A 17,946-nucleotide genomic window follows, 5' to 3' on the forward strand; every position below is an offset into this window, starting at 1 on the left:
TCTTAATAATTTATTTTGTTTTATGTAAACTGTCTTTTTAGAGCAGGGTTTCAGAGGAACACAAAAAGAGGTTAAATGCAAATTCCATCTTACACAAGGTCATGGGGCTTGGGAGATTCTGAACTTGTTTACTGACCTCTGTCAGTATGGTATATTGGGCAAAAATGAATGTAGTTCAGCTTAAATATAACTAAATTGAGCTTTGAACTTATATATACTTGAGATAGAATAGGCACATGCAAATAACTATTTACAAATAGCACTACGTACACATAACGATTAATATAACATTTTAGCAGTGTGAACAAGGACGTTAACCAGCCATGTCATAATTCAAGATTGGTACCATGCCTGGTTTGTGTTAATTAAAAGTGCAAATTTATTTTATATGGCACAAGAGTATCTGGAGAATCAACTGAAATTACCTCAGACTTTTAGGATGATGGTCATGTTATCTCAGCAGAGTCCTTTTTTAAAATAAATATTCAGAACACATAGAAAATGCACAATACTTGCGGCATTTGGCTTTCTCTTTCTGGATCAGTCATACAGGCTGGATACTATGAATCTAGCATGGGGCTTTCAGGTTGTGTTAACCCCATTTATCCCTGCACGCTACAGCTCACCTGTTATTTACACACATAAGAGGGTTGATACTGCAGAACAAGGGGAGCGCTCTGTTGTGACACAGAACATACATATTCATTAGCCCTGGCAGTCCCTATGGACATATGTGGTGTGTCCTGATGATCTGAGTATGACAAAAAGAACTGGAGTGGGGGAAGGGTAGATGGCCTTAATGGATTGAAAACGTGTATGAAAAAGGGAAGAGACAGAATGAGTAATGAAAGGCCATAAAGTAACAACTTTAAAGGTTAACTACAAAGCACTATTTAAAGTGATTAAAATTGTCTAAAATCATTCACAGAGGTAGAATAAACAAGATTACATCTGATTCAACATGGGAATATCAGTCCTCTTACCCACTAACCCTCAAACTGTTTCCCTTGCAATAGTTGATAACACCTGACACTAAATACTAAGATTCAGAGTATGAATCATTTGTATATTTTAAATTGCTTGTATACACATAGTTGTGCATTCTTTTGAATTAATTATGGTAGGATATGCACAAAATGTTGGACACTGCTTTTTACTTGGTTTAGATAGTTACTCAAAAACTTGTACACATATGCTTTGGTAAAACTACCCCCTGCAAAGAGGAAAACCTGTAAATCTAAACTATAATTTTAAAATATATGGATTTTATGTGAGTGTGATTGTATGTTCACTTGAATACTTTTGAGTATGGGAAATTTTTTGACCCCCACAGGAGAAGAATAATTATTTATTTAAATTGTCCTAACCTTCGTCCATGCTTCCAGGATCCCTCACTTGAAGCTAAGTACTAGCTTCCTAATTTATCTCTCAGTTTCTGCCCTTGCTTTCTTGTGGGCCTTATTTAAAATAGAAGAATTGTTGAAGGATAAGGAAGCCTGGCACATTATAGTCCATGGGGTCGTTAAGAGTCAGATACTACTCAGCAGCTGAACAACCAACAATTCTTCTATTTATGGTTTGCTTCAGGTATTAGACTGTCTGTCTTGCTAATATATTGAACACAAGACTGGTGGCCTAAAAGTGATATTTCTCTCATCAATGTAACTTGCTTTGCATAAGTGCTTATGCATTTATCCTCATAAATGCAGTCATTCTCTCATATATGTGTCTTGAATGTTAAAAATTTTATCCTCATAAATGCAGTCATTCTCTCATATATGTGTCTTGAATGTTAAAAATGATGACCTATGAGACCCATGCATACCAAGTTTCAACCTCATTGTGAAATATTGGCAAATAAACATTTTTATACTTTGTCACACTTTGATGAGTGAATATTTTGTTGCCGTGAATAAAATTTAATGCCTTTTAGGGAAACTGATTCAGATCATAAGCTACCCACAAATTTAATTGAAGGACAGGGTATGTATGCCATTCTAGTCCAGGTCATGATGCCTGTAATATTGAATACTTGCTTTTAAAGCCCAAAATGATGACATACAGAATAAGATCAGTTGCTTATCCAGATATCATCTACCCAACAAATTTCTATAAGAATTGAGTAGCATAAGTTTGGAGTAACTTAAAGTCTCAAAAGTTGTACTAGAAGTCATGATTGACTATTACTACTAAGTGAAGTATTGGTTTGTGGAATCAGAACCTATGGCATATTCAGGGAGCATATTAGGAATGGTGTAGACTGATGTGGAAAACAACTAGAAAAAGTATCTAACAAATCAAAGCAAGCAGTGGGGGGACACTGAAATGGCAGCAGTCTGGAGACCAGTGTTTTTGTTTGTTTGTTTGTTTTAATAAATTTATTTATTTTAGTTGGGGGCTAATTACTTTACAATATTGTAGTGGCTTTTGCCATACATTGACATGAATCAGCCATGGGTTTACATGTGTTCCCCATCCTGAACCCCCCTCCTACCTCCCTCCCCATCCCATCCCTCTGGGTCATCCCATTGCCCCGGCCCTGAGCATTTGTCTCATGCATCGAACCTGGAATGGTGTTCTGTTTCACATATGATAATATACATGTTTCAATGCTATTCTCCCAGAACGTCCCACCCTCACATTCTCCCTCAGAGTCCATAAGACTGTTCTATGCTTCTGTGTCTCTTATTCTGTCTCGCATATAGGGTTATCGTTACCATCTTTCAAATTCCATATATATGCATTAGTATACTGTATTGGTGTTTTTCTTTCTGGCTTACTTCACTCTGTACAATGGGCTCCAGTTTCATCCATTTCAATAGAACTGATTCAAATGTATTCTTTTTAATGGCTGAGTAATATTCCATTGTGTATATGTACCACAGCTTCCTTATCCATTCGTCTGCTGATGGACATCTAGGTTGCTTCCATGTCCTGGCTATTGTAAACAGTGCTGCGATGAACATTGGGGTACAAGTGTGTCTTTCAGTTCTGTTTCCTTGGTGTGTATGCCCAGCAGTGGGATTGCTGGGTCATATGGCAGTTCTATTTCCAGTTTTTTAAGGAATCTCCACACTGTTCTCCATAGTGGCTGTACTAGTTTGCATTCCCACCAACACTGTAAGAGGGTTCCCTTTTCTCCACACCCTCTCCAGCATTTATTGCTTGTAGACTTTTTGATAGCAGCCATTCTGACTGGTGTGAAATGGTACCTCATTGTGGTTTTGATTTGCATTTCTCTAATAATGAGTGATGTTGAGCATCTTTTCATGTGTTTGTTAGCCATGTGTATGTCTTCTTTGGAGAAATGTCTGTTTAGTTCTTTGGCCCATTTTTTGATTGGGTCGCTTATTTTTCTGGAGTTCAGCTGCAGGAGTTGCTTGTATATTTTTGAGATCAACTGTTTGTCTGTTGCTTCGTTTGCTATTATTTTCTCCCATTCTGAAGGCTGCCTTTTCACCTTGCTTATAGTTTGCTTTGTTGTGCCGAAGCTTTTAAGTTTAATTAGGTCCCATTTGTTTATTTTTGCTTTTATTTCCAATATTCTGGGAGGTGGGTCATGGAGGATCCTGCTGTGATTTATGTTGGAGAGTGTTTTGCCTATGTTTTCCTCTAGGAGTTTTATAGTTTCTGGTCTTACATTTAGATCTTTAATCCATTTTGAGTTTATTTTTGTGTGTGGTGTTAGAAAGTGTTCTAGTTTCATTCTTTTACAAGTGGTTGACCAGTTTTCCCAGCACCACTTGTTAAAGAGATTGTCTTTTCTCCATTGTATATTCTTGCCTCCTTTGTTGAAGATAAGGTGTCCATAGGTGTGTGGATTTATCTCTGGGCTTTCTATTTTGTTCCATTGATCTATATTTCTATCTTTGTGCCATGGAGACCAGTGTTTTTAAGGAATCATTTCTCATTTTACACTCTTGTACTAGTAACACTGAATCAGCAAGGAAAATATCAAATATTTTCCCTGTGCTTTGAGTAGGAGGGCAGGAATGCGTCTAATAAAAAGAATTTGGAAAAATTTTCATCTAAAGGCACTACTTTTTTTAAGTTTTAAAGTACTATACTTGCTGGTTTTCAAGAAAATGTGCTTAAGTGGAAAAACTGAAGCTTGAAGCTTCAGAGTGAAGTCATAAGTTTAACTGCTTATGTGACCAGCGGATACTGTAGAAATATCTGATGTTATAATAGGAAGTTGGAATGTCACAACAAAGGAGAGAGGGCATGCCGTGTCTAGAGGGACCTCAGATTTGGCCAGTGGTTGCCAGGCAAGAATGAGACCTAGTCTCATTCTAGTCTCATCAATCAGCTTGTCTTGAAAAAGTGGGATATATGGAAATACAGTTTCTTTTACTATAAAGTTGACTGATTTTTAAGACTCTGGACTGGCCAAACAAAACATATTTACAGGTTACATGCTGCCTTCTGGCTGTCGGATAGCAATTTCTCTATATTGGATGGTGAAGTATTTAAACTATATTTACTAAGGACCATTTAGCCATAAATGCCTTTGTGAGTTTTAAAAAGGATTGCTTTATGCAAATGAGGTAGGGTAGGGGGAGGGAGTAATTTGCTGCAAACTGTATTATAATTTGGAGTCTTGAGGTATGAAAGTGTGATTTAAAGAGAAAAATCTTTGACAGTATTGCTATATAATTAGAATGTCTTATTTTCAGACTGTGGGTTGTGAGATCATTCTTAACTGGTTTTAAACCTCTGTTGTTTCTTACTTGTGGTCTCCACAGTGAGTCACAAACACCATTAAGAATAAATACTATAAAATAGTTTGAATTTTTGACGTCTTTTTGATTAAGAAGATCGTGCTCTGTGTTTTACTGAGTACGAAAGAATTTCTATACCTTTCTTACAACCAACATACCCAATGGAAAATTTCCTTTTCAGTAGCTGTCCAGAAGTTGAAGAAAAAGTGATTTATAAATTCTAGGAGTCATTTTAGTTTTTCTTCTGTCTAGCCAGTTTTGTTTTGTTTTGTGTTTAATTCATCTCTGGCTTTTGCAAAATAAATGCATAACAAGAAACACTTGTGTAGCAGGTCACAGTTGGAAACTATTTTCACAAATATTGCTGCTTTCGGTAACCATTAAGGTTACCTAATAAGGTTACCTAACAATCCAATAAGGTATATGTGCATGTGTGCTCAGCCATTTCAGTCCTGTCTGACTCTGTGCGGCCCTGTGGACTGCAGCCTGCCAAGGTCCTCTATCCATGGGATTCTCCAGGCAGGAATACTGGAGCAGGTTGCCATGCCCTCCTCCTGGGGATCTTGCTGACCCAGAGATAGAACCCACTTTTCTCCTGTGGCTCCTGCGTTGGCAGGTGGGTTCTTTACTACTAGCACCACCTGGGAAGCCCCCTGATAAGGTATATGATACCATTATTATCTATATTTAATGGCTGAAAAGAGTAAGTATAATATACTTACATGATTTCACCAAGATTAGAACAAATAAGTGAAGGCATGGATCAGGGCCAGTGGTCTGATTTTCAAGCTCAGGATATTCACTCTTCAGACAAAATTCTAGGACCTTCTTGATGTTTTCTCCAGCCCATTCTATCCCAACAATCCTGTAGTGCCTCCAAATAAAATACTGTGTTAGGTAGTATTCAACCTCACAGTACTCCATGACAAGTGAAGTACTGAACTATAGCAGAGGCTGTCTGTATTGGGGACTAGGTCATTAGAAAGATCCCGTAATCTCTAAAATCCAAGTTTAAGAGATGTTAGAATGTGAAATTATAAAGAATGCAGAAAGCTGGAAAAGTTCGTTGTCTAGTAAATGGATTCCCTTGATTAAATTTCTTAGCATTGAACCACAAGGCCTTATACACATAGTGGACCCTCAATTTGTCGACTAATTAAGATGTACAGTTCCTATATCATATTCAGTTTATAAGGGACTTTTCATTTTGGTGTTCTAAAGATGGAACCTATTTAAATCGATTAAGGAGAATGTATATTCCTGTGTTTGTACCCTTCACTTTTCACTTGATACTACTTTTAAATATGACATCACATTTTCAGTCTAAGAGTTACTAGGAAATGGACTAAGGAAGATTTCAGATCAAATAGATTAGAACAGGTCATACTAGATACTGCTGTGTTGGCCTCTTGGCTTATGAGGGTGGGTACACAAAAGGAGAATGCTCTTAGTCTGCGGGACACTTCAACTGGTCATCACTCCCCTTGAAGGATAAAGGTAAGCAGATACTGCATGGAGCCAGTTTTCAGTACCAGAAAGTTTATAGTCCCTCTCTCAAACTACCTTTTTTTTTTTTTTCAATTGGAGGTTAATTGCATAATACAATATTGTGATGGTTTCTGCCCTACATCTACATGAATCAGCCATAGGCATACATATTTCTCTCCCTCTTGAACCTCCCTCCCATCTCTCTCCCCATCCCACTCCTCTAGGGTGTCACAGAGCCCTGCATGATGCAGCAAATTTCCACTGGCTATCTCTTTTACATCTGGTAATATATATGTTTCAATGCTACTCTCTCAAATCATCCCATCCTCTCCTTCCCCCACTGTGAGCAAAAGTCTGTCCTTAATGTCTCAGATGTCTCTTACTATTTAGTGAATGTATTTGCTACCGTCTACTTGAAATTTTGAATGTTCTGTGTTAGTTCTGCCATTTCCTACCTAGCAGATGATGAATCTGTTGCATTATTAGGCTAAGGGGGCTGTCAACTATGATAATTACTTTATTGTATTTACACCAGTAGTGTTTGTTTTCTAGAGAGAATCTTCTAAGTATAGTATCCAGTTTTTTGTTTTTTGGTTTTTTTTTAATGATAATGAAAGGTTCAGAAGTACAGTAGCCCAAAGTCATGTAATAGGTATAAGGATGTCATGTAGGCCTGTGTGAGCGCTGTGCAGCTTTTAGAGCAAGTCCGCCATGCCTGCAGGTGTTTGCCTCGGGTGCCTGCCCTTAGGAAATCTGAGAAAACCTGCAAATGAAGGCAGAGTCCCTAATGGCCAGAATTACCCTATGGGCACCTTGTAGAAAAGAGCAGCTTTTATAGACCTTGTGAACTTTGAATAGCATACGTATGTTAGGAGTGGGGGTGGGGCAGTCTTAGATTAATATTTCCAGGAATGTGTGCTAAAAATACTTTCTAGAAGACCTGGTCTTTTATTCCCAATTTCCTCCTATTCTGCAAGTTGTTTTTATGTCCTTCATTTTTCTGTGTAACAGTTTCTTTATCGTTTTGAAGCTGTGACAAAACTTTCAAGGATGCCACAGTTGTTTTGTTTCAAACTAATTAAAGAGTAAAATGGAAGAAATAAAGCAATGAGGCAGCAACTGTTTAGTAATTAAATCTAAGTTATAAAATGGTCAGTAATGATAAGAATGGAAAATGTTATCCAAATTGACCAATTTTATGGGAAATATAGACTTGTTCAATTATATATACATAAATTCATCCTATTACAATAAAATAACAAAATGCTTAGGCTTTTTACTATAGTATCTGTCATCCTTGTGAACACTTATGTTAAGGTATCTTAAAAGCAATTTTCTATTAAATTACATATTTTAAAAACAAACACATTGCATTGTGAAATTTGCCAGCTGTTTTCTTAAGAATTTTATGATACTTTCAAAAATAAAAATTGATGTTTTGGAACAATTCTTCAATTATCTTGAACTGTTTTTCTTTACACTGTATTCTGAATTTTTATTGTTCCTATTAAGCTATTTCTAGACAGCAGTGGGAGTTATTGTGCTGGAGTCCTGTTTCTGATAACATTAAAATAGTATTGTTTCTGAGGTTTTTCTCTTCATGTTCCAAAGAGAAACCATATAAAAGCTTTTTTTAAAACCCATCTTATTATTTGGGTGCCAAGTTAAATGACACGCATGTACTACTTCTTACAGATAACAGCAGTGTAATCAAAGGGAGTTTGTTTAAAGAACATTTGGCTCTACATTTTTCTTCCATTGCACATCAGAACTATCACCACAAATAAATAGAACAATAATAATGACAATGAAAAGAAGTTTCATTAGTTCTATTTCTAATTAGTATTAAAATTCAAGAAACTGAGGAGAAAGTTCTTTGTGCTCCTATACATCATGACAGTCTCCTGAACATTGGCTTCTTGAGCTCCTACTAATATTAGGAACTAGTTTATGGTTTAGCTATTAATTTATACTTTCAAATGCTATTAATGATTTTATAGTACGATAAATACTCATGTTTTAGGGGATGTGAATAATTCTGTTCTCTTAAGGTTATTTAATGGAAGCTCAATCTTAACTTTAGCAGCCTTGTTTATTAAGTTGTTATTTAGTATGAATCAATAAATAAACTTTCAATTGTCTTGGTAAGCACATCCAAAAAGAGCATGAGAATCAAAAGGCAACGGTGTATCCAGTAATTGTTCCAAATAAATAATTTTGATAGGATTTTTGCTTAATTTCAGATGAAATAGAAAGCTTAAGAAATTTAATTATTTTTGCTAGAGTGAAACTATGCAGTTAAACTATGCATTTTACTACCCAGTGAAAATGGCCAACCTGTTTTATTTAAATTTTATATTACTGTCTTTCACAGTGACTATAACTAAAAAACTTATGCATATATTTTACAAATAATTAACTTACAAGGAAAATTTTAAGCCCAATGGAGGTGAAAGTTGCCCTTTTTGGTTATTTTTTTAAATAATTATTCTACAGCTAAAGCGGTCTCATTTTTTTAAAAATGGACACTTTTTTTTAAAGAAAAAATCATGTTTGTTATGTATGTTTGTTGAATAATGCCAATAATGGCTTAGCTCAACTAACTGAAAGGAAGCCAGACCTTTTATGGATGTGTGTGTACGTGTGTGTATATGTGTTGTGTTGTGTTTGTGAAAGAAATTCCATTGCTTGTGACTCCTAAATTATTTTTGAGATCTTTTTTTCAAGATACTTATACATGTTTCTTCTGTATCAATCTAATCCAAATCCTACTCATAGCATATGTGTTTTCTTGTTTTCTCAACTCTGTATTTTGATAATCTTTTAAAGAAAAGAAAATCCTAATAGAAATTCCCTGGAAATAATTTACAGGACTAATGAATTTGTAGGTCTTTTAGACAGTTCTACATTGCAGTCACATTAATATTCTCTCGTTTTTATAAGGCTTGAAAGTAAATCCCATGATGCTAGAAGAATTTAGATACTGATTACTTGCGATTGGTTCCTGGTGATTTGCTCTTAATAATTTCCAGTTGAATTTAATGAAAATATGATTCCTGAAATGCTGCTTCATTAAAATTGCATCTTTTCCCCTTTAAGTGTGGTCTCGGTCATTTCACCCATTTTGCGGTGTGTTTTCCTCCCCCTTAAAAAGTGATGATTGAGAAAGCAGAAACAATTAAGAATATCACTTTAGTTCTTCCTAGAAGACTCCCTCCCACGCCCCCCCACCCTCCGACACAACCCAGAGTTCCTCTTGAGTGAAATGATGCAAGCTACACTTTATCAGGACTTTATAATATATTCTTTCCAATTAATGAGATTATTTTTTAAAATACAGTTTTAAAAGAGAAACATGATGATTTGGGGGGAGATGAAGAAAAGTAAAGAATCTATTGCGTATACAAGAGAAGTAAGGTATTTAGATTTTTTTTACTAAAAAATTCATTATATATTCATATATATGAAGCATGATTAAGTTATACAGTGCAGCATTCCGATTTAATTTAACTGAGATGGTGATTTGCAAATGAATATCTACATGTATCCTTTTTTAAAATCCAAATGCAAATGAGTACAATTGCAGTAAAATATATTTGCAAATGAATCCTGTTGCTTTATTCATTTATTGTGTAATTACTGCAATCCTTCCCACCTTGTTTTCAGTATTTCTTAATCATTAAGTCGGAAGCATGACAGCAGTGCCAGCCCTGGCATGATTCTCTTTGACTAAAACCTTGTAAATTAACACAATTAGCACAGCATCATCCTGCTAATTAACTTCCAGTGTCTGGTGCAGTGGTTTTGCAAACAAGGAAGAGGGAGTCAGAAGGGAATCAACATGCCATTCTGTTACCAAACTCTGTACTATGTTCAGTTTAGCTCAGTAAGTCAAAGCTGGCCATGTCAGAAGCTGGAGTCAGGTAATGAAGAGCTAAAGGGGTTGGAGGAGAAAAGCATAAGGGGGTAGGAGCTGTCAACATAGACTGTGGTAATTCAGAAGGGAGCTGATGCCACAGATGCTTCATTTAGACCAGACCTCCTTCTTATCAAGGAATTGCTGCCAGAGGGCACAAGAGAGTTTGCAAAATTCACTTAGGGTAATACAAAGGAGATTAAGGAAGCCTGCTTAATATAGCTGTATCAGAATAGGAAGTGTTCCAATCAAGAAGAGATTAGGAGGAGTCAGCACTGGGAAATAGAACAGGGTTCCAGTGATCTTCTGTAACTAAGTATATGAGAGTCCTCAAGGGTACATTATAAATCCCTTTGGGTACTGGTTCCCTAATGTGGGAAGTAAGGTAAACTGTAAAATTCAAATGATTCTCTAACTCTGCTTCATATTTTCTCTCTCTTTTTAAATATGTTTATTTATTTGGCTGCGTTGGGTCTTGGTTGCTGCACTCAGGATCTTTCATTGCCATGCACAGATTCTCTAGTTGCGGCATGCAGACTCAGTAGTTGCGGTGCTCAGGCTTAGTTGCCCCACAGAGTATGGGATCTTAGTTCCCCAACTAAGGATCAAACCTGCATCCCCTGCATTGCAAGGTGGATTCTTAACCACTGGGACAACCAGGGAAGTCCTTGCTTTGTATTTTCTCTTAAATGAGAAAATAGTCCTGTATAGTTGGTTACATAGTCACCTTGCTTTCACTTAGTAGCAGATGGTAGAGTTACATACACGTAGCATCTCATTTTCTAGTTGTACTGTTCGAGTATATGCCACTACACATAAATGTAAAGAGTCAGAATCCAGATTCTCTCTGTTCTTATCTTCCTTTTTACCTGCTTCTTTCCTATCTCCCCCTTACTCTCTTCATAAATATATATATGTGTATATATATACATATATATTCTCCCCTCTTAGTACCTTGAAAGCTATAAGGCAGAGGGAAAGATGATAACAGAAGGAAGGAGAACACTAGCTAGAAGACTGACAGACAAGTGATGCTTGTTTTTTTTTTTTTTTCAGAGTTTCAACAACAGAACTGAGAGGCAGAAAGGAGCCAGTTGTAATTCATACCGAGTTGTAGGCTTTGTGTGATGAAAGCGATGGAGCGCTGCCTGGGAGATTGCTTTGCTGCACTCCACGAAGCAGATTTGAAACTGTCGTGGACCACTTTAGATGAGAGTTGGATTATGGAATGACCTGCTATGTCTGTGTCATATTGTTCTGCACAGGGAGCATTATACTGTGCTAACTAGGTGTTCAGTACCAAATAAGAGAGGTATCCTAGATGTGATCTGTCAGCTGTGTCTCATTTTTATATTGGTTAAAATATAAAACAGAAACTGTGATGTGAAGAGGCAGGATAGCTAGATATGGCACATGTTAATACTATCACGTGCTAGATGTTTAAACTGTATGCATATTATATTGTGAGAACATGTGATTGAATTCTAATTTGACAGGAATGTGTGTGTACATATATATGTGTTTCTGTGTGTGTGTAGCAAGTAACTCGATGGGCTTAGCGGAAATAAATTTGCTTATTACTCAAGAATGAAAAAAATGTAGGTCTTCTACAGAGTTTTCATTTAAATTCAGTTTACTTTTTATCCAGGGCTGAGATTTAGTCCCTTTTCAGATGTATGCATGGTAGAGACCATAATAGGTGTTATAAACTGTGGAAATCCTTTATAATGTCACTATCGTTGGTGGAAAATAATGGGTAACAAAAGAAGTTGGGTGGAAAAGCTTTATTTAATAGTTTTGATGAATATATAAATAAATTAACCTTCTCCCCCCACATCTTTAGGCTTGAAGATGCAGTGGACGCCGGAGCACGCCCAGTGGCCCGAACAGCACTTTGACATCACCTCCACCACTCGGTCTCCGGCCCACAAAGTTGAAGCTTACAGAGGTCATTTGCAGCGCACCTACCAGTACGCCTGGGCAAACGATGACATATCTGCTCTGACGGCATCCAACCTACTAAAAAAATATGCAGAGAAGTATTCTGGCATTTTGGAAGGCCCTGTGGACCGACCCGTACTCAGCAACTACTCGGATGCACCATCAGGACTAGTGAACGGTCGGAAGAATGAAAGTGAACCCTGGCAGCCTTCCTTGAATTCAGACGCTGTTTATCCCATGAACTGTGTTCCGGATGTTATCACTGCCAGCAAAGCTGGAGTCAGTTCAGCCCTCCCTCCAGCAGATGTCTCTGCAAGTATAGGGAGCTCTCCTGGGGTGGCCAGCAACCTGACAGAACCTAGTTATTCGAGTAGTACCTGTGGAAGCCACACTGTACCTAGTCTTCATACAGGGCTCCCGTCTCAGGAATATGCCCCAGGATACAACGGCTCGTATTTGCATTCTACTTACAGTAGCCAGCCAGCACCTGCACTTCCTTCACCTCATCCTTCTCCTCTGCATAGCTCTGGGCTCCTACAGCCACCACCACCACCTCCTCCGCCACCAGCCCTGGTCCCAGGCTACAATGGGACTTCTAACCTTTCCAGTTACAGCTACCCCTCTGCTAGCTATCCTCCTCAGACTGCTGTGGGATCGGGGTATAGTCCTGGGGGTGCGCCCCCTCCTCCTTCAGCATATCTGCCTTCAGGAATTCCTGCTCCCACACCCCTGCCCCCCACCACTGTTCCTGGCTACACCTACCAGGGTCACGGTTTGACACCGATCGCACCCTCGGCTCTGACAAACAGTTCGGCAAGTTCTCTCAAAAGGAAAGCTTTCTATATGGCAGGGCAAGGAGACATGGACTCCAGTTACGGAAATTACAGCTATGGCCAACAGAGATCTACACAGAGTCCTATGTACAGAATGTCCGACAGCAGCATTTCAAACTCAAATCGGGGGAATGGCTTTGACAGAAGTGCTGAAACATCATCCTTAGCATTTAAGCCAACGAAGCAGCTAATGTCCTCTGAACAGCAAAGGAAATTCAGCAGCCAGTCCAGTAGGGCTCTGACCCCTCCTTCCTACAGTACTGCTAAAAATTCATTGGGATCAAGATCCAGTGAATCCTTTGGGAAGTACACGTCGCCAGTGATGAGCGAGCACGGGGAGGAGCACAGGCAGCTCCTCTCTCACCCCATGCAAGGCCCTGGACTCCGTGCAGCTACCTCAGCCAACCACTCCGTGGACGAGCAACTGAAGAATACAGACACACACCTCATTGACCTGGTAACCAATGAGATTATCACCCAAGGACCGCCAGTGGACTGGAATGACATCGCAGGTCTCGACCTGGTAAAGGCTGTCATTAAAGAGGAGGTTTTATGGCCTGTGTTGAGGTCAGACGCGTTCAGTGGACTGACGGCCTTACCTCGGAGCATCCTTTTATTTGGACCTCGGGGAACAGGCAAAACATTATTGGGCAGATGCATAGCTAGTCAGCTGGGGGCCACGTTTTTCAAAATCGCTGGTTCTGGACTTATCGCCAAGTGGTTAGGAGAAGCAGAGAAAATTATCCACGCCTCTTTCCTTGTGGCCAGATGTCGTCAGCCCTCGGTGATTTTTGTCAGTGACATTGACATGCTTCTCTCCTCTCAAGTGAGTGAGGAACACAGTCCAGTCAGTCGGATGAGAACCGAATTTCTGATGCAGCTGGACACTGTGCTAACGTCGGCTGAGGACCAAATCATAGTGATCTGTGCCACCAGTAAACCAGAAGAGATAGACGAATCTCTTCGGAGGTACTTCATGAAACGACTTTTAATCCCACTTCCTGACAGCACAGCGAGGCACCAGATAATAGTACAACTGCTCTCACAGCACAATTACTGTCTCAATGACAAGGAGTTTGCACTGCTCGTCCAGCGCACAGAAGGCTTTTCTGGGCTAGACGTGGCTCATCTGTGTCAGGAAGCAGTGGTGGGCCCCCTCCATGCCATGCCAGCCACAGACCTTTCAGCCATTATGCCCAGCCAGTTGAGGCCGGTTACATATCAAGACTTTGAAAATGCTTTCTGCAAGATTCAGCCTAGCATATCTCAAAAAGAGCTTGATATGTATGTTGAATGGAACAAAATGTTTGGTTGCAGTCAGTGATAACTTCTTTTAAAAAAAATGTGATGAATGTTGGTGCGCACACACACACACATAAAACCTGCTACATAGGGTATAGAGCCCCTTTCCAGTAGTGTTTAAATTGCAAAGGGTACTAGGGAAGAAGACAATTAAGTTGCATCTTTCGAGTCAGGGTAGATTTGGAGGAAGAAGGCATCCTATAAGACCTTCGGATGTGAAAGCCCCAGCTGACAGAAAGCGTCTGCCGATGCTCAGTTCAGTTCAAGCTAGACAACACTCACCAAGGAGCAAGGTGGAAGTGTGTTGATTTCAGAAGGACGTGAACCTCATGTGTTGATTCCATTCTGCTGTTCTCGAGATTTAGTTGCTGTCAAGTGCCTGGAGTGGTGCTTTATTTTTTGTTTGCCTCACAATTACATTGGTGGCATGTGCTAATATAAAGAGCTTTAACTTCAAACATTATTGGACTAAAGAGATGAACGGTTGTGTTTCGACAGAAAACCAGATTTTTGCCATTTTAAGAGCAACAGTATTCCTCAATCCTGTCTGTTCTGCAGTATTAAGCTAAGAACAGGTAAAACAGGGTAACGGTAATCTGGACCTTAATTTCTGCAGTTCATTTCTTTTAATGTTCTTGTCTGCAAAAACTCAGGAAAGTGATTGTGTTTTGTACAGTACCTCAAAGGAATGTGTTGAAAGCACTATGTACTGCTGAGAGTAATGGGATAGGCTTCAATGTTACTTTATATTAAAATGTATGTTTACCTCACCAATTGGAAAATAGCAAGGAAAATTACTTTGAATGTATCCAGAAAAATACTGACGCGTGATACAACGGAATATTTACAATTTAAAGTAAAAATGGAAGGATTTTTTTAAAAGGTTCTTTCACTAATTATGGGGAATTAACCAGAGCAGAATAATTCTTTATATCAATACCTGCAAGAATTCTTTGTACATTGCTCCTTGATAACGAAGTGAAAATATTCTTAAAAGGTACACTGGTTAATGGAAAGCTATTTACTCAGTTTGTGTTAGTGTCTAGAACAGTCAGCCACAAGACCTGTTTAGGACCCTGAAAGTGACAGTACCTAAAAACTAGGACTGTCTTTTTCCTGCAGAGGTGGTAATGGTGGTGGTGGTGGTGGTTTGCAAGTTCTCTCTGAAAACTGCTGGAAATGGTGTCACTCTCTTCACTAATCTAGCTTATAGGCTTGCCATGCTGTTTGACAGAATGCAGAAGATAGCAGCCAAAACAAACAAGCAAACAAACAAATAAATACAGAAAACAACCAACCAACTTATATATGTCCACAAAGAATATGTCTGCATCCCCTCTCCTTCTTTTGGACTCCTCTCTTGTCAGTGCAATTTTGCTTCTCATTTTGGAAATCTTCTGGGCTGTAGTGCTCCCACATTCATTTCTACCTCAGTTTTGTTACATTTCTCCTGGAAAGTCAAGTAGAAAATTGAAAGTAGACACACACACACACACACATGCACACACACACACCAACAGATATTGCTTGCCAAATGTGTTACTTTGTTTTCTTTCATCTTTTCCTATAAATCTAGTTTCTAAAAAATATCAATCTTCATGCTCACTTCCACCTGGGCCCACCCCCACTCCAACAGTGTATGTAGCATTTTTCTTAATTTCCCACTCCTTTCCTGCTCCCCAAGTTGTTCTTTGTATCATTTAATGCTTTATGTGCAACTTTACATTGCTAGCTGACTGATGTTCCGCAATGCCTCTGAACTCACAGAGTAGGCTGTAGCCTCCCAAAGCCACTGCCCATGCAGAAGCAGTACAGCCTGGCTTTTTGAATGTATTTTTCCTGTTTTTATTTTTATTTTTTTTTAGTTGAGAGATGCAGTAACAAAACTGTTGCAAAGCACTGGCATTTTATGTATTCAAAAAGTGATGTACATTTTTACAGACTTTAAATAAATGCAATGAGAAGCCCTAAGAAAGGTCTTTCTGTTATTGTTTTGTTTTCCTTCCATACTTTTTTTTTTTCACTGATTTCATCCGCAATGTCAAATTCTCTGAAATGCTTAACATAGAGAAAGCTAATGAAGGACATCATGATATTTCTGAAATTTTATGATGCTTGATCATTACTCCCCTTTTTTCTTATTTTTCTTGCTAAAAACTGAGCAGATGAACTAGAATTAAGTTTACTATGATTTTCTATAATTAAACCTGTTCTTACATATAAATATTCCATATTAAAAAGTAGTGCCTTTCATTAAGGATACAAAAAGTAATTTTTAAGTACTTCCTATGCTTTTCACAAGTGAATAAACACTGCAATCGTGTTCTGGCGCTACCCTGCACACGTCCCTTATTGTAAGGAAATTCTAATATCCCCATTAACTTGTAGGTTCATATTGATCTCACTGACAAGTTTACTTTTGCACAGTGCTGACCTATTTTCAGGCTTTTGGATGTCACATTTCATTTCTGCCAACATGCTGTGTTCACTTGAAAGCAACTGGCAAGTTTTGACAAACCCAATCTTATTTAGACAACTTTGGAAAATCCAGTATTGACCCACATTTCTGTGGCTAGTAAAAGTTAATGCCAAATATATGACTGCACTATTGTGTTTTACACTCATTTATAAAACTGAAAATAAAGTCATGCATATTGGCTTTTAGCTTTAAATGACTTAAAAATTATTTTTGAGCTATGAGTGGTCAAAAATCCATGTATTGAGGCAGAAGCTGAAGTTGTGTGTGAATTTCATTTAGCCTAATGAATACTAGGATTTGATCTCTTAGGAAATTGGGCATGCTGAAGAAATGAAGATCTGTTGAGGGAGATAAGGCTGACCTTTGAGGAAGTAGTGCTCTTCTGTGAGTCTTTGATTCTTCGTGGCAGCATTTTGAGCTCGTCTATGGACTAGACTAATAATGAGCTCTATTCTGACCATCCTTTCTTGAGCTTGGGGTGGGGGTGGGATACCACATCCTGAGAATTGAATGTGTACAATCAGTGATGGTACAACTGAGTAATGGGGCTTCATAGTCTTGGCTTCTTTGACTGCTAAGAATTTGGAGAAGGCTACTAATGAAAGTAAGGTAATGAGCCAGTCCAAATCTCTTGCCATCTGGCCAGGGGATTTGAGCGAGTCTACTTAACAGCCCCTAATTTCTTTCTTCACAACTGCAGTAACATTTCCAACAGGGACAAAAAGGAAGTGAAGGAAACTACTTCAGTAGAAGGATCAATAGAAATTCAAGAGGTAGTTCATAATGACCTTATGTGTGACACAAATGGAAATACTCTACACTTCTGGCATGCTTCTCACCAAAATGTTTAGAACATTAGTGACAATATAGAAAACTTTGCCGACTGAGCTGATCAATGGAATGTGAAGGCAGTATACTTTAAGGCTATTTACTTTCACACAGAATGTTTATCTATTAGTCAGTCTGTATTCTACTCAAATGCAGATAGACGGGTATAATGTTTTCTTGTGCATTTGAAACCTATCAAGGAGAAAATAAACCATTCCACTCAAATACATAGGCCAAACACCATCTGGGCAAGTGATAAAAACTATCCAGAGGCTATGCTATGTAAAATACCAAGGTCAATTTACGTCGGTTGCATAGTACTTGGCTATGCAGTTTTCAGAAAAATACATCCAAAAAAGTTCAAATTAACTCCCACAATAGGTTGTTGTAAATTTAAATATATTTGTGGGTTGGAATATATGTTTTTGAAGCATATAG

The 17,946-nt window shown here is 38.3% G+C and overlaps 1 protein-coding gene across 4 annotated transcripts in view; it reads left to right on the forward strand.

Annotated features, from left to right (window-relative positions):
* Window positions 1–16,176, forward strand: part of FIGN (fidgetin, microtubule severing factor) — a 129,091-nt gene extending 112,915 nt beyond the window's left edge. For 3 of the 4 annotated variants that reach the window (XM_081584817.1, XM_081584816.1, XM_081584818.1), the window contains one exon: window positions 11,969–16,176. In XM_081584817.1, coding sequence (XP_081440943.1) covers window positions 11,969–14,223 — 2,255 coding nt within the window. In that variant the 3' untranslated portion in view covers window positions 14,224–16,176. Of the gene's footprint in view, window positions 1–11,181 lie in introns of all 4 variants that reach the window. The other variant, XM_081584820.1, reaches the window with a different exon arrangement.
* Window positions 16,177–17,946: the final 1,770 nt, after the last annotated feature.

This window comes from Giraffa tippelskirchi, chromosome 3 (assembly GCF_054371585.1).
Source record: "Giraffa tippelskirchi isolate mGirTip1 chromosome 3, T2T-mGirTip1v1.2.pri, whole genome shotgun sequence".
In the NCBI taxonomy this organism is placed as follows: domain Eukaryota; kingdom Metazoa; phylum Chordata; class Mammalia; order Artiodactyla; family Giraffidae; genus Giraffa; species Giraffa tippelskirchi.